We start from the raw sequence: 26125 nt of genomic DNA on the forward strand, positions 1-26125 counted from the left end.
GAGGTGTTGCTGATTTTTTTATTTGAGATTTTAGGGGGTTCAAAAATGTTCATTAAAACGTGTTAAGAAGTAAATACTTGTGTTTAACGATAAGTATGGATGAGCTGTTGTCAATATACATGGTGTATTTATAAACCACAACTAGGTGAGATTTTCTCGGGTAATAATTCATAAACAACACACTATATGAATCTCCTATGATGACAAATAAAAGTATGCAATAATACTGTGGAACATAGAAACATGGACAACAACTTGCAGAAAACAAAACCTTGATGAATGTCCAGAAACTGGTCAGTACTTCCTGATATCTCTCTCTCAAATAACAGGAAGAGCCCAAATTCCTTTTCAAGAAAGTTTAGAGCATTGCCTCAATGAAAAAATATTTTAAATCCTGTCAAGTTTATTTAAAGCTTTGACACAAATATGTAATATACCTAGAATATATTTAAGCTATATATTTTAAAGAGAAGTTTAAATACATTTCTGCATACTTTATTTTGTCAGCCAAGGAAAAGTCATTCAAAAGAACAAAAATCCTGAACACTCTGAATATTGAGTTGTTTTTCTCAGGAAGTATTCATATTCTGTAAATTAATGATAGAATTTAATATTTAATCTGATAATTTTTTCCTCTAAATATGTATTTATTATTTATTTATATTGTTTATAGAATTGTAAATCCTTGAGAAATACATGTTCAACATTTGTTTTGTGTTGACAGAGCAGTTAAAACTATTCATAATGTCTCGGTGAGGAAATGTATTCAATATCTTTAGGAGCGCATAAAACTGGAAATCAAAAGAATTATAAATGATGTATTTTGTCCTGCTTAGTGAGATTTATAAAGATATTTATAGATCAAGAACACAGAAATAAAGAATGCTGAACTGAGAAAAACATTGAATTTAAAACAATAAACAATCTATGCTGTAACTAAATTCCCTATATGTCATTTTTGTTCACTCGCATATTAAAAACTCCCCCCCCCCCCCCCTCTGACATGCCTGCCTTATAAATACAGTATCCTTGTACACAATCAACAGGATGTCATGTAGAATGCTTACACATTGATTTGGAAACCTTTTCCTTAGGAAAAAGAATAAACAACTTTACCATGCAAGGAGGTTACAGGTATTATCAACAGCAAATTGCTCTAAGGATGTTGGAAAGACACACAGTAAATTCAAGATAATGCACAAATAACATGCTTTGCATAGAAATGGTGTAGATTGGATTTTGACAAATATGAAAGCCCAGGAATTAAGAGTGGGTAGATTCAGCACACATTGACAAACACTGTAAGAAGTTGCATTATATTCAGTCAGTGAGTCTAGTCTGCGCCTGAAACAGTTTAATCTGTGAGGTCTGAACACCACGACTGCTCTGTGTTCTGAGTCTGGACGCCAATGCTGGCCATTCGCGACGACGCGCTCTGGCTGTCCCTGCTCTCCATGGAGCCCCCGTTCCCCAGCAGGCACTCCAGACTGGTGTGCTCCATGGCAGACGGGTCGCCCAGAGGAGGACCGGGCTCTAAAGCCTCCCATCCTTAATCCAGGGAGGATCCAAGAGGGTCGGGCGGCAACGTGGGTGCAGAGGCAGAGGGGTTTAAGTCCTCATTGTGTAAGATAGAGTTGTCCTGTATCAGATTGTGGGATGTTGGGGCGGAGATCAGAACACAGATGTCCTCCCGTGAGGCTTGTGAAGAGCTGAAATCAGGGGGCAGACAGAGGTGGGGGTAAGAGCTGGGCGGGGAGTCCAGCAGGCTGTGTGTGGACGTAGCTGGATGGGCGCCGGACAAACGGCAAGTGTACTCATCTCTCTCACTGGGAGGGTGGAGGCACAGAGTGGGCTGGGACTGGCTGATGGTGGTGGGGCTCAAACTGAGAGGTCTGTTGTCGGAGTGTTTGTGCCCAGGTTGAAGCACCAGGTCTGGGCATCCACCCTGGAAGCACGGGCTGACTCTGAGAAGAGGAGGGCTGGTCCGCGGATGTGTAGTCACGCTCTCAGGGCCAATGGGGGCAGAGTTTGCAGAGAGACAATAGTTGGCAGGCGGACTCGAGGATTGGTTGCTCACTGTTTGCGTCTCAGCAGCTCCACCGTAGCTCAAGTTGGAAGCATGCGGGACACCTTGGTGGATCCCAGGGTCGTTATGGAGGTGGTAGGTTGGAGGTAAGTTGAAGGACGTGCCAGGGTCGGGGGCGGCGAGGTGGCCAGACACCATTTGGACACCATACGGATATGAGGCTTTGTAGTGATGTACAGATAGATGAGACTGGAGGAGGTGCATCATGTGTTGCAGGCTCCTGGTGATCTCAGATACTTCCTGGTTTAGTGTGCCCATCTGCGTAGAGAGGGCACAAAGTTTAGCTGTGATGTAGTCTTTGAACAAATTCTTGCCTACCTTACATTTTCTGTTATTACACTGAGCAATTGAGGCAAAGCACAGCTTCAAAGTACAAACAAACAGTTTTGCCCAATTGAGTCCTCCATTCATCGTCTATCTTTGAGGTTAAATATTGGATTTATGTCCAGGTATGATTTTAAGATGGCCTTCCAAAAAAGAAGCAAACCCTTTTTAATCCCCTCTATGACTTTTAGAAATGGCTTCTTATGCGGTAGTGAAATCCAGAGGGACACAAAGTGAGGTAACTGACGCAAATAGGGAAGGAAGCAGACAGGAAACTGAGCACAAGGGAGCGAAACAAGAAGAAAAGGGGGCAAAAAGTAGAGCTAGGTTGTCATCTTAAGTTTTTTTTTTCTTCAGATTGACGAGGCAGCACTCCTGGCTACCCTCTGCATTGCAGAAGTGCCCTGCTGATTAATTAATATGAACCTCACACAGCACCTGGGCCCATCTGGATCCTCCCAATGCACCTTCTTTAGATTTATTTACATTCAGATGAAGAGTGCAGAGCAGACTGAGATATAAGTAAAGACTACTTCCCCCTGTGTACGTGTACAAACATGGCTTATTCTGGATGGGATGCCAGAAAATGTATCTAAGAGAAAATATGTTGAGTTTCTTCTTATTTAGTTTGCTCTAAAGTTCATTTTAAGACTGAAACAATATATTTAATATCAAAATAGCATGCAGATCATATTATCTAGTCAACATTTCATCAATGCTAACTGTATTTTATATGCCCAAAATACTTTAAACGAAGAGAGGGATTCCAAAATAATATATTCAGATCTTTTAGGCTACGTTTCCTTTGGTCCGATCAATTTGACTTTACTGTAGGTGAAGGGGCTGTACATTACCTTTTGGTTGAGTTGACTGATGCTGTGTCGGACATCCTCTGTCTCCAGTAGCAGAGTGGCATTAGCCTGTGTGGAGTCTGGATAAAACAAAAAGAGGTGGACTGAGTATGTACTGCATGCATACAGTTGAATAATCTACAAGTCAATGTGTTGGACTTCCACTGAACTGAATGTGATAGTAATCCCAGAACGATAGCAATCATCAGTAAGAGCTCGGGTCACACTCTGTACGCTGCTTTGACCCCTGTTGTCCTTTTACATGTTCTCTGACTCTTTGGACACATGGCTGTCATTTAATTCGCCCTGCCCTCTCATATTTCCCCCAGAAGGACGTGGGGAACATTATTGGATCCACAGTTTGACCTCTTGAGTTTACCTCCAGCCATCTGGCACCCGGGTGACCCTCGCAGCTGGAGGCGGGCTCTGCTTACCTTGGGTGCTGCCTCCTGTGCTGGCTCTGGGCCCGCTGTGCTCCACGTTGAAGTGGAATGCGTGTCCGTTGTCTTCGATACCGTCTACGAGCCTGGCAGGGAGGAGAAGCTGGAGTTAATGTAACAGTAGAGCTTTTTCAATTATCATCAGAGCTATCAGAGGGCACAGGATTGGGCCATGAGATCTGCTGCTGGCAGGGGCCCATGAGGGTTTGAACATGAGGAGGAGAGCCCGGTCTGGAGGGGCGGACACCCGAGCTCTCTGAACCAGCACGCACCCATATCTCGGACTTACTGGATGACTCAGGGATACATTATGAATACAGATGGTTGGGGCAAGAGGATAAGGTGCTCTGGTAATGAAATGCAGTGACATCTGCTGAAATATGCAATGCAAATACACTCCATTTACATTAAATGGATAATTCAAGTACCTGTGGCATGACTTTAGGTGTCTGTTACTGCGACACCTTACTTTAATCCGTCAAAGACCATCATAAATATGTAGTCTAGTTGGATGATGTCGATGGCACAGGCAGGTAAGTTAATACATTGTTATGTTATTTCTTAAAGGGGGGAAATTATAACAAATATTACTTCATGTAATATAATTGAAAAAGGCTCTTACAAAAATGTATGTAGCACTTCAAATAATATGGCTTATTTAAAGCTAATTTACTTGCAAGACTCCTGCCGTTCTAAATTAGTTTCCTCATGGTTGATTGCACATAAGGTAGTTGCTTTGGATAAAAGCGCAATGTAAGCTGAGCGAAAACAGCATGATGCCAACGTAAACAAGACATTTTAGTTAAGGATAGCACTAAGGATGAATGTTGTTCCTATATTGCATTGTATTGCATTACGATGAATGAATGGGTGTTCAAATATTTCAATTATTTTACATTTAAAAAGTCATTTTGGCTTGTTTTCTGCTTGTCTTTTTTATTTTATTGTATTTGCACAATACCTGGGACTGAGTTCAGGGGGTCCAAAGCAGGTAACGGTTGGGATGAGCAGCTTTGAAGGCTTTTGCTCGGCCCCCGTCGCTACCTGAGCTGAAGTTGAGGATGTGGAGGATTTAGGGGAGGAGTTGTGCTCTTTTTTGGACGGCAGCTGTGGGGACGAGCTCTGTCCGTGGACGGCACGACTCAAGTTGGGGGAACGGCAGCGTCGCAGAGTGTTAAATTGCCGCAACTCGTCCCCCAGGAGGTTCCCCAGGGAGGTGCGGCGAACAGGGCTGCTGAAGCTCGGCAGCAGGAGGTTTCGGCGGGAGCGGGTAGCCGGAGAGAGGGGGAAGTCGTCAGGATCATCCCCCTTTGTCTCCACGATAGAGGGGAGCCTGGATTCCTGCTAAAACAGTAAATAAAAATGTGACATACTGTAATAACTGGACCCTTTTTATTGAAATGTTCACTACCAAGGTGTGCATTTATCATAAAACTGCCTGTTTTATTTTGAAGGATGGTGATGATTATATACAGTATGGTGACACTGAAATATTACATTTGAAAGCTGTTGATTATTGTGTTATTTAAATTTTAAGATAAGATAAGATGGACCTTTATTAATCCTCGTGGGGAAATTCAATAGTTTAAACAGCAACAGGATGAGATTGAAAAACAGGACAGCACAGATTCACACAAGATTAAAGATTAATACAATTAAAGATACAAATGCTAAGTATATACAGGTAACTGTTCAAATGAGAAATGAGATATGAGATAGATATCAATGGGATAGAGCTGATCATATTTTCATTACATAATTCTGCTTGTGAGTAAAAAACTATTAACTTACATAAACTTTTAATAGTGGAAGAATAAGGCTGGAGATAAGCATACTCTACAGTACATGGTGAGAAAAGTAGCTCATAAGGTTTCCCATCAGGAGAGCTTCTGACCCAGTTAGCTAGCTCCAGGGACTAAGCCACTCTACTTTTAAATGGGGTTCAACCTGTAGGGGAAGTCCTAGCACAAACCCTGCCTCAGCACTCACAAGCAATATAGTAAGTCCCCTGAAAACACAGGAGTTTTACCTTAAAAAAACAGAAACGCAAAACCTCTGGAATTGATTTGACACAAATGCACCTTTAAAGACAATTGCATTGGGGTCTACTTTCAAAGAAGTCATGAACAGGCTTTGGAAAGTATTATAACTTACAACTATGTTCAGGAAACCGTGTGTGGTGCTAAAAAGAATAATGGGAGCCCTAAGAGAAGAAAACTTAATTTGAACTCACGTGGTGAAGCCTGGGAGACCTTGAAAACCTGCTGAGACCCTGCAGTAACAAAAAGAAAGCGAGAAGGATTACAAAAAGATAGTCTCGAACCAAAACGTATTTTTCAAATAACTTCTGTAACAAACCTTTAACTTGAATTTAAATATATTTACACATTTGGGAATTAATGGTGCCTTTTGGAGTTTACTTATAAGCATACAGAAGTCATGTAGACTGAGGGCTGAACCATCACCTAATACAAATCAATACGGAGCCATTGTTTGAGACATCTGTTTTTGACCTCAAAGTCTACTTCCAGTGATCAGCAACACATTACAAACATTCAGTGTTATTCCTTATAATACATTCTGAAAGATAACTTTTTTTTTTGTTGGCGCGGAATATATCTTGGCATGTTACCGCCACCTGTTGATCAGTGGAATAGTGGGATGCCATTGGGAGCTCCATTGACCAAGTAAAGGTCAAAGACTCCACAGGGACCATATTATTAATTTTGCTGATGTCTGGGCATTTTAAAAATGCATTAAATTAAAATGTGTCATTCTAAATAACCTTGGCCAGTGATAAAGCCTTTGCTTCACACTCTCTAAACTCGAATGCAGAAACATCCCAGTGAAGGTTTGTCTTTCTGCTGGCTAAATTGTAAGCAATTTAGAAAAATTGCCAGCTGGATGGGAAATGAAACTGTGGTAATGGGAAGTCTTCCTTCATGTGTGAAAAAGATGTGCTTCTGACAACAGGGCTTAATGTGACAACACAAGCCACAGTCTATCGCTCTACCAGTGAAATAGTGCCAGTAATGCTCCTTGATGCAGAACGGCAATTCACAAAGGAAACACATTAAATGTAATCCTTCATCGAGAACAATACTGAGTTTAAAAATCATCAAGATGGTTAAAAGGAAAACATAATTCCAGCTGTTGGACTGCATCTCCACAGATAGTGTTGCTATGTGAGGGGAAGAGAGGACAGATATGTGAGTCTATTCAAGGCAGGGACTAATTCCCCTCATAACGAAAAACTAACCCTGGGGCAATACGGACTGATTAGCCAGCCAGAGATATTGGTGCCAAATTAATAGAACATCAATATCACTTAATGGGGCACAGATGCCACAAGTGTCCTACATATCAAAGTGGGTTTGCAGAGACTTGATTGAGGGAAGGTTTTCTGTCACTTTTAAGTGTGCTGTCTTGACATACTTACAAAACCTTTTACAGACAGTGTGTCAGTGTTTTGCATGATGGGCCACTTTTCAAATCCAGAATTCATTTTGTGGGATCTGTTTTTGCCATGAGGTATTTATAGTTCATTTTGAATCAGTAACAAATCAATCCAAAACACAAGAGGGAAAATCTGCAACTATGGTATAAAACCAGGTGTTATGGTTAGAAGATGAGTCAATCTCACTAAATATCTGGAAATCGTGTTGGCGGATAATTTGGGAAAATGTGATGTTTCAAAAACATAATGGAAATACGAACCACAGCTGAGAGTGTTTATTCATCCAGTCTGAGTTAAACTGGGTTTATTACAAACATTTTTGATCTATTCTACTGAAAGCATGAATTGAAAATGTCCAATAAAACCTTTTTTGTCAAATCTTCTCTGAACTCCTTCAGTCCTGTCCTATCCAGTCCAACGTGTCATCAACATTTCTCTAGCTTTAAAGAAAACATTCTCTCTCCCACCACATGGTTTCCAGTGGCTGTCTTTATCAACTTTGTTAAGCTGTCGTTGTCATGTGAGGCTCCACAGGGGGTTGCTTCCCTATAACTCCTGACCGGCCAGCTTGTTCTTCACACTCCAAGTCTACCGACAACTTAACTCTCCCTGTGGCGACACGGTCCTTATACTCTGGCATATCTGGACTCAGTGCTGGTCCCCTGGAGGTGGAATGACCTTCCCACTCTGCCCAGGACAGCACAGTCCCCCCTTATCTCTCAAAACTCACACCCCCTTAAGAAATAAACAATAGTCGAATTTGGTAGAATTTGCATTCCCAATCATTTTACCTGACCTTAATCCTGCAGCAAGGGAAACAAAAACATATTTGACATTGACATATCATTTCAAATTGCTAGAGGCTAACTGTGTTGGTATGCCCATTGGTGCTGAGCAGGTACAGCAGGTGTTCATTGTTTGTAATGATTTTTCACTGGCTGCAGCAAAAAAAACCCTATGAGAGCAGTGGGAGTAAAGCCAAACATCAGAGTAGCGCCCCACAGCCAATCAATCAGCTGAAACTCACCGGAAAGCTCCGAAAGCCAAATGGGACCTGACCTTTCTAACAAATATGATTATGATACATTTAAATGATAGCCACGTTTAAAAAAAAATAATCTTTGAACTATTAGAGTGTTGGTAATCAAACCATTTTAACGTATTTGACTCCTACAGTTTAAATCATAAAAGACAAACTTGAAAGTCAACTGTAAATGTTGGTCCGATGTTTGCATTTAACGAAGTGAAAGAAGCTGTGTCATGGCCTGGCTCTTGGCCATAACAAAAACGTGGAAAGGACACGATATAAGGAAGGTATTTATTATAAACAAAACAACTAAACAAAAGAGCTACCACAATGGGATGTGTTAATCAGTAAGATCACTCAGTAGTGTAGGTGTGGGTGTGTGAACATGGTGTGGTGCAAGGTGTTGAATGCCAAACTAAGAGGAAGGGAAACAAAAGCATAAGTCTGGTAGCTGCTCTCAAAAACAGATCCTTCAGCAGAGAGAGCGAACGAGACTCTGGGTGTTTCTCAATCGCGAGTAAAGCTGCTTCAGAGCCACTATTTCAAGCATACTACGTCATCGAGTGCCGCCGAAGTACTGTTCCAATCTCCAGTATACTTGGAAATCTACCGAGCCCGGCGTACTCCGTTTGGAGAAATATCGAGTCTGCACATGAGTAGACTTCGCGGTCTTAAAATCCCCACAATGCTTTGCGCACGGACCAATTTCCAAAATCTGTGGCGGAAAATGTAAGGCGGGGCCTCTCATATGATGCACACCTGCACACTTGCTAGCGAGTCAAGAATACTTCCTGGCATTCAGAAAACAAAGAGTGGAACAGGCTAGCAAGTGTGCAGGTGTGCGTCATATGAGAGGCCCCGCCTTACATCTTCCGCCACAGATTTGGGGAAATTGGTCCGTGCGCAAAGCATTGTGGGGATTTTAAGACCGCGGAGTCTACTCATGTGCAGCCTCGATATTTCTCCAAACGGAGTACGCCGGGCTCGGTAGATTTCCAAGTATGCTGGAGATTGGAACAGTACTTCGGCGGCACTCGATGACGTAGTATGCTTGAAATAGTGGCTCTGCAGCAGCTTTACTCGCGATTGAGAAACACCCCCTGTGGCTCGAGCCTTTCACTCCTCCGGTACCGGTGGCCAGGTGCCCTCAATCAGCGCTGATAGGGAGGAAGGGAGATCTTTAAAGGGCCATACACACACAACAGGAGAGAGTAAAGCAGGGGTCGTCACAGCTGTAAGATGTTATTGTTCTCTAACAAAAAACCCATTAAATCGAAATTAAATGGACACCACTGCAGTAAAAGTTAAAATGACAAGATAAAGAGGAATACCTTTTACTGTAATTGGCATTCCCACCATCTGTTTGTTTTCACTACAAATGACTGATTGCTGTACAGTCAGCATACAATTCTTATAAGTATCTCTCAAGTGTAAAATAACCTCCCATCCTACAACAGCCACCCATTCAAATGAGGATAGGGCCAGCAAGACTGTATATATATATATGAGAGTGTGTGTGTGTGTGTGTGTGTGTGTGTGTGTGTGTGTGTGTGTGTGTGTGTGTGTGTGTGTGTGTGTGTGTGTGTGTGTGTGTGTGTGTGTGTGTGTGTGTGTGTGTGTGTGTGTGTGTGTGTGTGTGTGTGTGTGTGTGTGTGTGTGTGTGTGTGTGTGTGTGTCAGGAGTCTATAGGACCTGGCAGCTCCAGCAGGCAGCTGAGCACTCCTTCATCCTGTCAGGGGGGGGTGGCGGTGCCCTGGCTTTGTGCTTGAGCATAAACTCAAAGCAGATGGTGTGAGATACAAGTAGAGAGCCAGTACTCAGCAAAACCACAGAGAAACCTGCTTGAATCACAATTAAAGACTATCATAACTCTAATCATATATGTACATATAGGGCATGCATACACAGAGGAGGAGTTTCTGAGAAGAAGATTATTTTTCTCCAATAATAATCCATTATGCATGGATTGTGTAAGAGGCTAAATGTTATCTATGATGTCTCTTTTTGGAATTAAACACCAAAAAAATAATCTTTGTGTTTTAGAAGATATCATCATTGCAGTTGAAGCTGATTCGCTAGCTGGCAACAATAAATCCAGTAAATTATTGCAGCCAGCATAGTTTCCCTGTTCTAATATTCCAAAGCAAACAAATAAAAACCAAAATGAATGAACTAATGAGCAACACAACCATCAGACAAAGGGAAAGGCCTGTGGGAGCCAAGGGAAGTGCTTGAAAGTATAAAATGCCTGAGACAGTGAAATGAGGATGAGATTGGTAAATTCCTTTGGGGAGAATTGGCAGTTTTGTAGGTAAGATTAGTCTGAATTAATTTGTTTTTTTCAGACAGTTAGAAAAAACGCCATGCACGACAGTCATTTATGTTTATGCAATGTCTTTGTAATAATTTAAGCTATTATTTTGGGGGGTTTAAGACTTACTTACTTGAGACACATCATTTACCAATGTCCGACAACATGCGCTACATGTGTAAGTTCAACGGGTGCATTTTTCTGCACGTTTGGAGGATTGTCTTTCCTTGCGTAATGCTTTCTTAAATAACTGTGAGGGGCAGCAGCATTGAGAGGAGGTCAGTGTCTGGGTGTAATGTCATCCTGCTGGGCTTTGGGGTGGCAACATGGAAGAGATACGGCCGCCTGACAGTGGCACCCATGCATGGAAATTGGTCTGACAATCAAGCCACCAACAGCCTTTTGGTTGTTGTGGTAGAACAAGTGTCAAGGAGAGTGACAAACACACCTTGGGGGGGAACAAATGTATTGTATTGTGTGTTGTGGGCTCTATTCTATTAAACGAATGTAGGGGGAAAAGGTTTGTGTCTGGGTCAATTTTTTTAGCAAGAAAACAGGATCAACCAAGTTGTCTTACACACAAACATGATCTTTTGGTGTTAGCACTCTAGAATCAAAGTGTACATTTTGGACTCTTTTGAACCAATGTTTAACTATCATGCAGGCTGACATCCATTGTAGAAGTTGAACAAATAGTTTCTAGTTTCTTGACCACAATATCATTAAAAGACACTTTGAATTTCTGACTTTCCCAAGTACTACCGCTATTTTCATCTACATTTTCTGTGTGCTTAAACATGTGCGTAATACTCAGAGTTAAGCATACTTGAAAAACTGTGTTCTTTGCCAGTGACAGCTTTACAATTCGGCCCCGATTTGAACCCCAACTACTTTTAACCAACACCAGATATCTGTGTGTGAGTTTGTTTTCAGTACCTCATCCTGGCTGCCCTCACGAAGGTTATAAGTGAGGTTGTTGTTGATGTTGGATGCGAACACACTGGCGTACTCCGGATACAGTTCCAGCACCTCTCTCAGACCGCGCACGTTGATATACTGCAGGTCGCAGTAGGTCAGCGCCTTCACATCGGCGTTGGTCTTGATCACCTGGTGTGGTCCAGGCAGGTCAGAACCAAAGAGGTTCCCTTTTACTGAAATCAAAAAAATACATTATCACGATTGTGCTCTTATAAAAAAACATGATGTCAAAAAAGCCCAAATACGAACCTATTAACGCCAGCACCATATGGTCTTTCAGCACCTCCAGGGACCCGGAGCAGACAAAGTAGTTGGCATGCAGCGCGTCACCGTGACGGATGAGGTACTCGCCAGGGACGCAGAAGGACGTTTTTATATGGAGGGAGAGCGAGCGCAGGCAGCCACGACTGGCCCCCTGAAAGACCGGCAGCTGGAGGATGTCCTTATTCAGATGCATGGCGATATCGGCCCGCAGCTCATCAGGGAAGTCATGCAGGAGCTGGGGAAGTGTGACAGATGTAATGAGGTGTGACACTCATTGGTAATTAGGGAGTGGACTGTGTTGCCACCAGCTACCCTCTTATGAATTTCAATAGGATGTCAATTGGTTGTGTATGGGGCTGGGCAGCCATGTGTTAGGAAAGATCAGGAATAATTGCAGGTGCAAAGGGTTCTGATTTCAGATTGCAGTGCTCAATTACTATCTAAACATCGCCTCGGAGTTTCAAGAGGGCAGAGAGCACCATGTCCTAAAGTATTAGATGACAACAACAATGCAAGGGACTCCTACCATGTTGACATCTATACCATTGTTGACCGACCACGTGGTCTGGAAGTACTCCAACATGCGCTGCTTGATCTGCTGGGGCAAACGGTGGACACGGATGAAGTCCTTCAGGTCGTTCATGCGTGTGTGGTAGAGAGAGCGCCGGGAGTACATGCGCTGGATGATGGCCGTCACGTTACCGAAAACCAGGGCATGCATCAGTGCTGTGTGAGGGAGAGAATAGACAAGTATTAAAGCTCATAGTAATAATGATATAAAGTTTGGATATTTGTTCATAGGCAATCTAAATTCTATTCTGAAAGCTGTTCTTTTAGCACAATTTTAATGGGTTGAAATGTGTTTTTATACATTTTCAAGGGTTACATTTCCTGCTTTAAAATATGAATCTCAATTTCTATTGATCACAATACAAATCTCACACTTGTTACTGTTTATTTGTCTTTTGATTCCCACGAGGAGCACAGAAATTGATAGCTGCATTTCTCTCTGTTTTAACAAGCAGTCTGTGAACAAAGCATAATTACCTTCCGGATTGTTGCACCAATAATTGCCACCTCAGCTAAAATAATCTGTTTATTGGTTTATAAAGATGGCTACAAGCTGTGTTTTAAAGGCCAGCCAATCCCTCCATCCCACTTCCTGCTGAATCACTAATGCTGGCGTGCCACACAGAGGCACTGTTATGCCAGGACACCAGAGGGACAATGAACCGTGGCGTCAGACATACCGCCGATGAGCATGGTGCAGATGGAGAAGATCTTCTCAGCATCGGTGTTGGCAGAGACATTGCCGAAGCCCACACTGGTCAGACTGCTGAGGGTGAAATAAAGGGCGGCGATGTAGGAGCTGCGCACGGTCGGGCCGCCCACCGTGCTGTTGATGTAAGGCGTCTCCAGACGTTTGCCCAGCTCATGAAGCCACCCTTGAAGGAGAAGGCAGAGCAGGAGCGAACAGTGTCAAAAGGTTCATGTTAGCGTTGTGTCTGCGTGTCTCCTGTCGGCTCTGAAACAGATGGTAGTGTCAGGATGGTGCGGAATTACCTGGTCTTGGACAGACAGCAGTGTGTGTTTGGGTTTGTGTGTTTGTGTGTCAGAAAGAGATGTCTGCAGTGTCAGGAACTGGCATTTTGGTGAGGGACAGGGTCGAGTTAGACCAGGTCTTGCAGGGTTAAGAAGACATAGTGTTAGCAGGTGTGCGCTAACCCTGCTACTGTATAAATGGAATATACTGCCAGAAATGTATGCATAATCACATATAGTGACACTAATGGAAACGGCAAATTAGGCTTGATGTTGAATCGTATTTATTTGTATTTTATTTTGCTGTAGACTGTCACAGTATGTGTGTTGCCGTTTATATTCGTTTAAAAATAATAAATGGCGGTTAAACTGTAGAATTAAACAAGTTTGTAGTCAATTTGGACATAGTAAAAAAGCTTTGTACTAATGCAGGCAATTATGTAAATAATAATATGTTCAGAGAAGTGTTCAGATATCCTATATAATTCCTAGACTAGAAAAACCTGTCAAGTTTTTAGGTTTTCTCTACCAGTTGCTTTTTTGTATCAGGATTTGATCTGCGTACCCACGACCCTCATTAGAGTGTCAGTCAGGTATTCACAAATATATCAGCACTGAGCAGGGCTTCACAACCAGTTAAGGGGACCATTTGGGACACAACTAAATCTAATATATTTCTTAATTATTGGATTTTTCCTTTTATACAGAGAATTTAACTGACTAACAAAAAGAGAGATTGTCAGCACTGTGCTTAAAGGTAGGGTAGGTAAGTTTGAGAAACCGGCTCGAGATCGCTAGAATTTGAAAATACACAACCGGAGAAAATCTGCCACTTCCTTATAGAGCCCCTCCTCCAACACACACGAACGCGCACATGACCAATGAGGGCACGAGATAAGTTTGTGCCCCGATGGAAGGCTGACAGGCAGGTAGGCCATCCAGTTATTTTAGCCGGGCCGGCTAAAATGATTGGTCGTACTTTTTACAGTACTACGGCTTCCACAGATGACATTTTTTTATGGATTTTTTGTCAAAGCACTTAAGATATTCATTGCTATCGGGATGTTAAGAGCATTCCATGGAATATAACAAAAAGTGTATCTCGAGCCGGTTTCTCAAACTTACCTACCCTACCTTTAAGTTATAAAATCAGCGCAGAAAGCGCAGCGAGGACAATGAATACATGATGGCACATGGTAAAAAGAATGTGAAACAATTTCTAAATGTATCCTTTACCGAGAAACAATGCATGATTCCCCCACCTTTGCTGCATAAAACCCCCAACCTGACCTTCATACATCAGCAAGGCCCCAATCAGACTCACCTATTTCCCTGGTATCATTGGTCGCTATCTCCCAGCGTCCAATCATGTACCAGATGCAGGCCATCCAGTGTGCCAGCAGGGCAAACACAGACATGAGTAGGGTCAGCACCATGGCGCTGTACTGGGAGTAGCGGTCGAGCTTCTGAAGCAGACGGAGCAGGCGTAGCAGGCGAACTGTTTTAAGCAGGTGGACAAGGGAGGTCTAAAGAGGAGAAGTGGGGGACATTGTGAGGGAGAAAAGGAAAGAGGAAGTGAACCCATGTGCCATGTTATATCTGGAAACACACTTTGACTACAAAAACACAGCTGAATATCACAGCTTGGATAAGCAGTGATTTGCTTTGCTCAAACAAATGTGCTTATCTTGTATAAAATGCGCTATTTAGGGAAAGTGCACTCACCACGGTGATGTTAAAGGCATACAGCAGGTCAAAGGGCAGGGCAGCCAACAGGTCCACAATGAACCAGCTGGTGGCGTAATGGATCCAAATGGAGCGCGCCTCAACCACCACCTGCCCTGACTGGCTCACATAGGTGGTGCGGAAGTTCAGGATAATGTCTGCAAATAAAACAAAAAGGTTATTTTGTTTCCCCAGCGATTAAAAGATGGTATAGGCATTCGTTCAACTGGAATGTAAAAAGTGTGTGTTTGACTGACTGATTGTTAACAGTGAGAAAAGGTTTGTTATAATGACAACAATAAATGATTTGAGATGAGAGGAATATGCACGCAAATATAGAACAGCTTGAATATGAGCATACAAATCACGGAGAGACAGGTCATCTTCATCTTAGTGTCAGAATGTGGCGAGCACATAACAAGCAGACCTCTGGCAGTGTGGTCTGATGTAGGAAAAGTCATCTGTGATGCAAGCTGTGCATGTTTGCGGAGAAGTTGGCTCATCACTCAATTCACCTCTCAGTTATGAAGATCTACAAGAAGGTAAGATGTTTATGCCAAAGTGTTTAATTTCAAATTCAAATGTCCCTGAATACTTTTGGCTAGCATGCTTTTTTGTGCTATTTGGGGTTTCTTTTACTTGCAATCTATCAATGACATGTCTTTGGAAGTCGAATTACAATAAAATAAAAGTCTGGAAAGTGACATAATATATTGAGCTTGCAGAAACAAAGTTGAAAAAAGTTCCTCCCTAGCTTGGCTGATGGCATCTCTCCTCGTGCCATGCTGAGAGACTCGGACATTTTCTCATACACTAAAGGGAACATGTTGAGGTTCAGCCACCTGGATTCTTGGGTGCATCCCTTTGGACGATAAAAGGCATTACAAACTAGGAATTCCTCGGAGAGTGGGAGGAAATTCCTAAGGGAATACAAAACCAGGTTGATTAGAACTAAGACATGGGGTACTTTCAGGGGAAAAGAATGCCTCTGTGGCTCTTGGATACCCTGTTGCCATAGGTGGCAAGAGAGAAAAGAAAATGGACAGATACCTAATGAAAATGTCATGTCATCATACAGTAAATGTTTTTGAAAAGCACCAGAATACTCTTGTGATTCTTAGTATCAAGTATAGTTCCACATGCATTGATTTGACCAAACATGACCATCAAGATGTATGGATGAAATTGGCTTGATGGTGTTCAAACCACAATTTTGTATGTACAATAGCAATAGGTTGATCCACAGAGCAATGACTTCAGGTAAAAATCATGGAGCCGTGTCTTCTTTTCATCACTAACCTATAATAAAGAGCATTTCCACTACAATGTCGCTGGAGATGGTGGAGCGCCCTACTGTGACGGTGTCATCGTACGGTGTGAAGCTGACGTTGTAGGGCACGGTGACAGCCACATAGAAGGTGGCCAGCAGAATGAGCCAGTCCCAAAGCGCCTTGGACACGCTGTAGTGGAGCAGAATGAAGCGTGACTTCTTCACGGCCGCCACCTTATACTCCGGTACTGAAGGCTTTTCAATTATGCTCTGTAAAAGAAGTGAGAAAATACCTTGGTAAGAATACATACACAGTCATTAAGATAAACACAACAAATAGCCTCTTATATTTCAAGCTTATGTTGATATATATACAAAAAACACCTGCAACACATTGGAGAAGCTGCATCACTTAATGAAAAGATGGTTATGGGCAGAGCTGTGTAAATAAATATTATTCAGATTTGCGATTGCCTTGCCAACATTTAGCAGAAACAGTTGATATAAATGTCAATGCTGTCTATTGTGCCCTGACCGCTAATAATTTAATACCGTATGCAACTCAAGTGAAACTGAGATGGCTATGCTGCTTGGTTATCTATTCTTGACAGCCTCCTTATAGACAGTGATAAACCTTTTAAATGGCTGTGCAGTAATAACACCAAATGGCAGATATAGGCCTGTGGTTAGTGAGGGGGAAAGTTATTACCAACAATGACGCCTTATACTCTCATACATGACTTGGCCTTGGCTTAAATTCGTCCCTCCAAATGCCATTAGTGCTTTAAGTGTCCGGCGGTACGGTACAATTGCCGTCAGCACCGTTTATTTCGAAAAGTCATGCTTATTCATTCCACTCATTTACTTTTTATTGAGAAAATCCAATTGCAGGAAGCTTGAATTGCTCTTGCTGATGAGGTGGGGAATCCATTCGATGCATAATGAGAGCGCCGTTCTCCAAATGGAGCCTTGCACTCGGCACATAATAGCCTTAACTATGTTTAGGAGACAGGAGGAGAAGCTATTAGATTTGACAGTGGTGAGAGGGGAACAGAAAGGAGAGTTAAATGAGTAATCTATCCTAAAACACTGCGGCCCCTTCAGAAACAGGTGGTGGCAAGCATCAAGGAGGTTGGGTAATAAAGTCGCAACAAGATTATATACATTATAAGGGCTGTGAAGCTAACTTGGAGAGAATAGACTGACTATTTTATAGCAACAGAGTGCTGCAGGAATGAGTCCTAAAACCAGAAATATGAGTTAACAATTTTGCCCTCCATGTTCTCAAAGTTAACCATTTTCTTTGTATGCGTTTCTCATTAGATGTGGCCTAATCAGACTACAAAGGTGGTTAGGGAAATTAAACATCCTCATGAGAAGTCTGCTTTTACTGTACAGCAGTGTTTGAACTTGCACTCTTGCAAACTATTCCATCTAAAACTTTCTTACTTGTAGATCAATTAATGTATCATGGTATGAGAATATATTTTTGTAGAAAAGATAATCGTGTTAAATGAAATTACACCTAATAACCTAAGAAGAGAAGCGATGGTGTGAAGTTTGTGTATAGCCTAATGTAGCTTTTTACTTCAGTTAATTGCATTTATGTCGTAATTTTTGTTGAGGTAACCAATGCTATGGGTTAAATGCCGGTTTAGCCTACAAAAGTACGTCATCCCTGCAGCAGTCCTTTCTATTGGGGAAGAATGTACAACATTTTCTTGTATTATTCTTAGAAAAAAAATACCGGGGGATATTTAAACCAAATCTTAAAGTTCAATGATGTTCCCAGCTAAATAACTTTTAAAGCTGTATCAATTATGGCTGCTTGACACGGGACATTCAATGTATTCCCAGTGAAAAATAGCAGAGACCTGTCATCAACAGCAGTGGCATATGATGACTAACTTATGATAGTTCAAGCATTGTCAGCAAAAGCTGGACTGTTTATTTAAATGTGCCTTACAGCACAAGAGGTCAGTGTAGCCAACTGACCTTCGGCACCCAAGGGCGTCACGTCCCAATGATTAGAAAAGAAAAGCCCAGCACTTTGGGGACATGCATCTCACACAGCCACAGCTGGTCTGCTCTTCATTAACTCACAATGTGGCTCAGAGCTTACTGTTCCAACTACAAGTCCCAACATGCTCTGGGCTCCAGCACTGATAAAATGTTGGGAAAGAGGATACACACGGCGTACCATGTGTCTCAAGCACTCCCTCAAGCAAGAATCAATTGCAGAGGATGCTCAGCCAATATTTTTATAGCACAAAATAATAACTTTCAACAATGCAGCGGGAGTGCAGAACAATACAAACTGCAGTCAACCTCTCTCAATTGACTCCTTGCTTTGCTCGGTACTTATTATTTGATTTTAGAATCACTACACCTACTACTCTTGGCATTAAGATCTGCAGTTTCAACAATCAATAAATTGCCTAACAGCAAGAAACTAAAGATACACATTTGCTGTCTGAAAGTGTGTGTGCGTGAGTGTTTAGAGAGCAAAAATAAAAAGAAGAAAAAAAGATATACTGAGGGAAAGTAAGATGTGAATGTGAGCTCTGTATTTCAACCAAATAAGTATTTGAATCAAAAATTTAAAATGCCTCCAGATTAGACGTTTTTGACAAGTGCATTAAAGTGAAAATAATTGTGGCTCTCCCCTGGGAAGTGCCTAAAATGAACAGCGTGCCTGGTTATAGTAGCCGATACACTCATGGGTTGACAGCATCATAACGGCCAGAACAGACACAACAAAAACTCAGTGTTTGTCTTCAGGCAAAGAAAAGCTCAAGCTGAACATGTTTTGAAGAGGCAACGCAGTGTGTGGTATACGGTCCAATTAATGATTTTGCTTTCTTCTACATTTTGAAAATGTGGTACACAAAATGTACTTTTGAAATCAGTTTACGGATTTGCATTTGAGTATTTTTATCTCAGTACTTTAGATACTTTAAGCAGTCACTTGCCACCTCGCTATGTTTTGTCTTTAAGGCTTTAATCTGAAGATGCATGTGTTTTTCAGGAAGGAAATAGTATAGCTCCCCCCTTTTCTTCCCTGCCTGGTAGGATGATAGGCTACAAATAGAGATCAGAGGAGATGTGACTGGCCGTGGTGTGGAGGCAGAGGAAGATAGCTAACTTCTACTGAGAGGCAGACAGAAAGACACAGACAGATGGACAAAGTCAGACAAATATAGAGTAAGAGACAGAGTAAGAATGAGTAAAAAAGAATGGGAAAAATATAGTCATAGAAGGCAGTGGTGGAGTAAGTATGTTTTACCCTTGCTTAACTTAACAAAGCAAAACTCTATATCAAATGAATGCCCTGAATATCCAGTAGAAACACTGATTTTGCAGAAGAAATGTCAGTGTCAGCGTTATTTTCTTCATGCTATATTTTCTAAACAGGATGTTTTTTTCAGTCAAGGTCCCCTTACAAAAGAGAGAACAGAGTCTATGAACTTTTAAAACCCAAATATGGATTGTGAGGCCAGGTCATTTACTTTTTGAGCATCATATTTTAAAATGTTTTATGTATTTTATATATAAAAATTATAATTAAAAACAGTATTTCGCTCTAGATTGTAATCAAGTGTGGATAATGAAAGTGTTCCTGTTGAGGACAAGCAACCCATTTTCAAATTCCACTTTAAAAATGAGAAGGAGTGGAGAGGCAGCCATTCAATATTTGAGCTGACAGACAGACAACCCAGAGGGATGAAGCCGAAATGAGATGACGTTAGAGTGACAGATGGAGAGGGAAAGAAAACGTGCGAAAGCAGCAAATACAAAGAAAGCTAAATGCAGGGGGAACCTAGGGCACTACCCCACTACAATTCAAAGGTAAATATTGTACTTTTACGCTACTACATTTATTTAATACCTTTAGTTACTTTGCAGATTTTGATTAATAATGTGAAATATCATCACTTAAATAAGACTTTAGTTACACCTGGAGTAAATGTCACAAGCTGCTCTGCAGTATTCAAATTCATTCAAACTAGCTGCTCTTTCCCCAGCTGTGATTATACACTCAGGCCTATTCAAATGGCGGCCCGCGGGCCAGATGCGGCCCAGAACCATGGATGATTCCAAGTCAAGCTGCCGAACCTTTTCGCGACCGACTTGAGCACGGGTCGGATACTGCATTTTCCGACGCTCCGCAAACACATCACATCCCCGGCACAAATCACGGATGTGATGACAGATTTCATTGCGAGGTTGAAAGAGAACTTTGCCGGTCGATTGGACTGTGATGGGCTTTGCCAGAGACCCCTTCACTGTTGCAATAGAGGGGGACCGAATCCACCAAAGCAAAGGAGGTGGTCCCCTCCATCGACGAGGGGAAATGTACACTGGAACTTATTGACATGCAGTCATCCGTAACCATGGCACAAGAGCAGCGCACTCACGGGCCAGCGACGTTTTGAACAGCAAACGTTCAGAAAGTAGCGATCTGTGTGCTCAGTATGTTTGGATCAACATGTATGTGCATCAAGCTTTTCACACATGAACTCAATAAAAAGTAGCACTCGCCGCTCCCTGACTGACAGCACTCTTCACCAATGTTTTAGGATTGATTGCATCAATATTTATAATTAAACATTAACAATATATATTAATCTAATATGGGATAATCTGCATAATGAGTACTTTTACTTTTGGTACTTAAAGTATATTTGAATGCTAATAGGCTATTTGTCTACTTCTAACATTGTGATTGCAGGACTTTTACTGTAACTGAGTATTCCTACACTCTGGTACTTCTACTTTTTCCACCTCTGTAGGGTAGTAAAGAACGATGAGAGGTAGACTCAGAAAACAACTAAGACTAACTCGATTACCAAATATAAATAACTCTATGAATGCCGATTATTTGACACATAAACCAAACAAATAGAACCTGGGATGTGTTTGTCAGTTATTCTTGAGAAAGTAGTAGGCTATTAACTCGTGCTATACTCACCTTAAACATAGTCTGATAATAATCCATGTTTGTTCCAGGTTTGTTTATCTTTTCTTAGTATTTTCTGTTCAATTTAGCGTTATTATTAAGCTAGTTTTTTCCAAACCGGTTGTTAGCTAAACTTGCTACGTTAAACTTAAGTGCCGTTTCCGTGGTTACCCGCAGTGTGTTTTACCACTCGAACGGTAGAAAATATGTAAAATGTAAACGGCTTTACCCCCGTAATGTCACTTTGATTTTGGATATTTTCTTTCAAATGTATTTCTCGAATATTATCATTAAAATGTATATTAATAAAAGGAACAATACACATATTGGAAACTCTCAATATAGCCGAACCATTTTCAACGATTTACGATGTCCGAAAAGGACTAGGAAGAAGTACACACTTATAAAGAGGTGAGAGAAGTATTCAGATCTTGTACTTGAGTAGAAGTATAGAAGCAGAGTGTAATAATACTCGGTTAAGTGAAAGTCCTGCATTGCAAATGTAACTCAAGTAAACATATAATATTAGCTTCAAAATATACCTAAAGTACCAAAAGTAAAAGTAGGCTACTCATTATCAAAATTGTACTTAAGTAGCCTACAGTAGCTACTTGAGTAAATGTACTTAGTTTCCCACCTCTGCTTATTTATTTCCCATTCTCCATAACTCGAGTGCAAAACTAAATATATCGTTTCTATATATAAATTCCCCCAAACATACAGTTTTCTATTATACAATACAAATATCCACACAGTGTTGATCAGATATTGAAGGCTTTGCTACAATCGCCTAAAATCTTCTTGTCACTTTTTGGCCGTTTGCTTTGAGTTCTATAGCCAAATCATTGCAAACATTTACCACACAAGTTGAAATAAAGATGAGAACATGGTTGCAATGTTGCTGTGAAGAATATTATTTCATGCTTTATAAATTATTCCTGTAGTCCAAAATTGTACAACATTGCGATTTCCAGATATGATTGTAGGTAGGCTATACAATGATATTATTTAAGACTTTTATGATGGTGAATTTTGATATGAAGATAAGTGCCATAAGGGGAAAAAAAGAATATGTTTTAGGGGCATTCATGCCTTCCTAACATTTTTGACATTCATCAGAAACTTCATTCAGAATTGATATTATGCTATTATGCTTTATGAGTAGGCAATTTTATGAATTGAATTGTACAGTAACATCTGAGGGGTGCATGAAGAGACAATCCAGTCCAGTTGTGAGTAATACAAAGTGGGAGTCTGGAGTTTGAGTCTATTGCATGTCATTATTGCTTTGAGTTTCATTCTCATTCAAAATGCATTGTATCTGTTTAACACTGTTGGCAGGTCTGAAAAAATAGTTTCCAAGATCCCTGATAGATTCACAAGACACTGTGCAATAAGCTGTCAAATACCCAGAAAAACAAAACAACACCTTACAGAAATAGATCTAATTTGTATTCTAACCAGTAGATGTTTTAGTTTTTTATCCAAAAACACACAGTTTGCCTGCATTTATAATATGCACCATCATCACAGGCTTTTTATGAACTATTCATAGTCTAACTGTATGTTACTTTCAGTCCCTCCCTAGGGATATAAATGAATTAGGTGCTGGCTATTTTCTTCAGCATGGAATTGAAAAATTACATTTTTTATGAGATAAAAAAAAAAGGTATGTTCAAACTAAAATGCTGAATCTGGTTCATGATGTGCTTACTGTGCTAATTTTCTACCTACAAAGTGATTTTTATGTAAAATTCTGATTGTTTGGCCTCTTTAGAGAATTCACAAATAACATCTGTAACACTTTAAAATGTTAATGTGCTAGTGGTAACACATTATCTCTGATTGTTGAGGGTTTTATGTGTTCATTTTTCTGGTGCATGAGATTGGACTATTAGAACAGGTGTGTGCATGATTTCAGTGAACTGTGTCATCTGTAAAAAGGTAAGATTGGAAGCAAGTCAGCAGGAGGTCTGGCAAACTGAGTGGAGGTTTAGCACGTTGATTCCCATGAAGACACCTGCAGGTCGGTACAGAGAGCAGCAGCAGAGCTTTTGTTTCTGGAGTCGTGAACAGGATGCGGGTCAGGTTCATGTGAGGGGCCTTTATCACTGCCTTTACAGAAACTTTCTAATTTGGGTGCTTTTTTTGTATCTGAATTGCAATTTTTTTCGGTTAAACTTTTAATCATTTGGTCTATAAAATGTCAAACAACAGTAACAAAATGGATATCAGCCTTACATGACCTTTTTAAATAGCTTATTTTTTGTCTTACACACATTCAAAAACACAAATTCTTCATTTAACAACCATTTCAAACTGAGAGAAAGCAGCAACTTACCATGTCAGCACGATAGCTTAAATATCTACAGTTAAATGTTGTGTCCTTCGGATATAAATGTTCCCAAGTTAGATATGAAGTACCTCCTTTTTCTTTCTACCTGAAACAACTTTTCCTGTATGGTATCTGAGAGCAAACCAGGAGCTCGGTCTCATGAATAACATTTTCCTGGAGTGCAACTGTATTATTCACAGCCTATGAAGGCCTTTGTTCTGTAAATAACAAGTGGGAATGAAACCGATGATAGCTAGGGTCTATTTCACCTCAACATGGCCCCTTGAGGTACTTGAAACACAAACGCACTTGAAACACAAAACAACACACTTCTCTGAATATGATTGAAAGCTATAAGGAAAGAGTCCATTGTATCCTTAAAAAACAACTTGAATACATATATAATGTAAAGATACAGCGGCCTCCTTTTGACATAACAGCAAATGTAATTTAATGGAACATGGTGGTGACAATATGACATTCATCATGGAGCTCCTAATTTGAGGCGTTGAAATTCCCCCAAAATGATGATGATGATGATGATGATTTATCCAGCCAATAACCCCGCACCTTCACTGACAAATTTGTGTGCCTCTCAGCAACCACAAATGCAACTGTGACCTGACTGTTTGTCCATCTTAAGGTCACCAAAGAGCAGCTTCCATGCTTATAAATGCATCAAAAGCTAGATTAATCATTCTGAATACTTAATATAATAAACCCATTCAAGGTATTTCCCAGAGAAAAGCCACTTTCTGGGAATCTGGATCAAGACATTTTATATTTCCTTCCTATATCTCATCTCTTAAATATTAACATTTTTAATTTTACTTCAAGATTTAGGGTTGTGCATTTCATGGTATCCCAGAGAGCATGTGTCACACAAATATACCGTCGCAGCCAATCAGCAGTATTTGAGAGTAGTAAAAGTACTTACACCCCCAAGGTTGACATCCCTTTTTCTTCCCCTGCAGAAGTGGCTGGTCAGATGGTACAGCATGGTGCGTCCACGCTTCCTGGCCTCCCTGAAGTGAGAGCTGCTCTTCCTCCTCCTCTTGTCCTCTGAAACTGTCACAAAGTTGCTCAGATCAGCGCAAGCTCAAATTAATGATTCTATTTGAATATGTTTTAAACCCTCCCCAATGTCTCTCCTCTGACTGACACCTTTTGCTTATTATCTTTTTTAAATATCTTTCTTTGTTTCTTATTTTTAATTGAATTGATATAGTTCAATTTTTAAGTAAGTAAGACAAATAACACCTGAGGAATATTCATCAACATAAAGTAATTAAATGTCTTTTTTTGATGCTGAATATTCCTCCCTGTTGCAGTTCCCCAAGTAAGACACAAAAACACCTCCAACTAGTAGGTGCTTGACTTTCCTTTCCTTTTGATTGCATTTTCTCACAATGATTTCCCCCAGCATACTGCTTGATTTTTGCAACAGACTGTGTCCAGGTTCCACTCGAGTAGATCGCCGCCCGAATCAAACTCCCATTGCGAAAACATTGTCTGAGTTCAGTGAACGGATTCCAACACAACCACAAACTGCTGGGCAGAATGTGACAGTGATGAACAAGAGCACAGGTAGAAACAGAAAGCTGGGAACCAGAGGATGACCTGCTCGTAAATCATGCTCCAAGTAAGCAAATACTTTTCTTTTGGTAAGAAACCCTGTAGCCTACCTTCCTTCTTGCTGTTGTGGTGGGCCCTTCCATAGGTGTCGGTGATGTCCTTGAATGAGAAGAGGAAGAGAACCATTTCGCCCTTTTCGTTCTTTATGGGCACGATGTCAAGCAGACACCAGAAGGCCACACCTGGAACAAAATCAGAAATCTCAATGTATTGAATGAAGGCAAATCGTCAACATGCAGTGTAATGTTATAGATCTCTTAATGACTTCAGTGATGGCTCCAAGCACTGTGATATCCCATGTCATCATGCCAGCTCTCACCATATTTGTCAAGTATAGCCATAGCCTTTCTAAAAATATACCTCCAATTAGATATGGATCACGTTCCGGAGGAGTGTGCACAAGAGAGAAAGAGCAAGTCACAGGGTTGGTTTTAACAAGTCAGGCAGGGAAGGAGCGCCATAGATGCAAGACCTCGTCGTAACCCAGAACGCTCATTAGCTACTCTGCAGAATCGCTGCTCTGCCACCAAACAGATGTTTCGCATCTCTTGTCCCCAGTGTGTGTGTGTGTGTGTGTGTGTGTGTGTGTGTGCGTGCGTGCGTGCGTGCGTGCGTGCGTGCGTGCGTGCGTGCGTGCGTGCGTGCGTGCGTGCGTGCGTGCGTGCGTGCGTGCGTGCGTGCGTGCGTGCGTGCGTGCGTGCGTGCGTGCGTGCGTGCGTGCGTGCGTGCGTGCGGGGCCAAGGAAGCAAATAGTTATGTCGTGTCTTGGCTCAAGTCTGTGGGTGTAACACTGTACAACATGAGAAAAGCTATTTTTGTGTGTTAGGCGCTAAAAGTACATTCACTAAAGTATTGTACACATTTGAGGTACTTTTACTTTTACTCAAGTATCTTCTTTTAACGGCCATTTTCTACTTCTA

General features: G+C 41.2%; 1 protein-coding gene across 1 annotated transcript in view; it reads right to left on the bottom strand.

Moving 5' to 3' along the window:
• Nucleotides 1-973: 973 nt before the first annotated feature.
• kcnh4b (potassium voltage-gated channel, subfamily H (eag-related), member 4b) overlaps nt 974-26125 on the bottom strand; it is a 36120-nt gene continuing 10968 nt past the window's right edge. The window contains 14 exon segments of the mRNA XM_034119308.1: nt 974-2344; nt 3265-3341; nt 3696-3787; nt 4663-5042; nt 5935-5973; nt 11433-11647; nt 11724-11973; nt 12265-12464; nt 12989-13183; nt 14605-14806; nt 15006-15163; nt 16305-16545; nt 24508-24638; nt 25256-25387. Of these exon segments, the coding sequence (XP_033975199.1) occupies nt 1355-2344; nt 3265-3341; nt 3696-3787; nt 4663-5042; nt 5935-5973; nt 11433-11647; nt 11724-11973; nt 12265-12464; nt 12989-13183; nt 14605-14806; nt 15006-15163; nt 16305-16545; nt 24508-24638; nt 25256-25387 (3302 nt within the window). The 3' untranslated portion in view covers nt 974-1354.

This window comes from Trematomus bernacchii, unplaced genomic scaffold, assembly GCF_902827165.1.
Source record: "Trematomus bernacchii unplaced genomic scaffold, fTreBer1.1, whole genome shotgun sequence".
In the NCBI taxonomy this organism is placed as follows: Eukaryota; Metazoa; Chordata; class Actinopteri; order Perciformes; family Nototheniidae; genus Trematomus; species Trematomus bernacchii.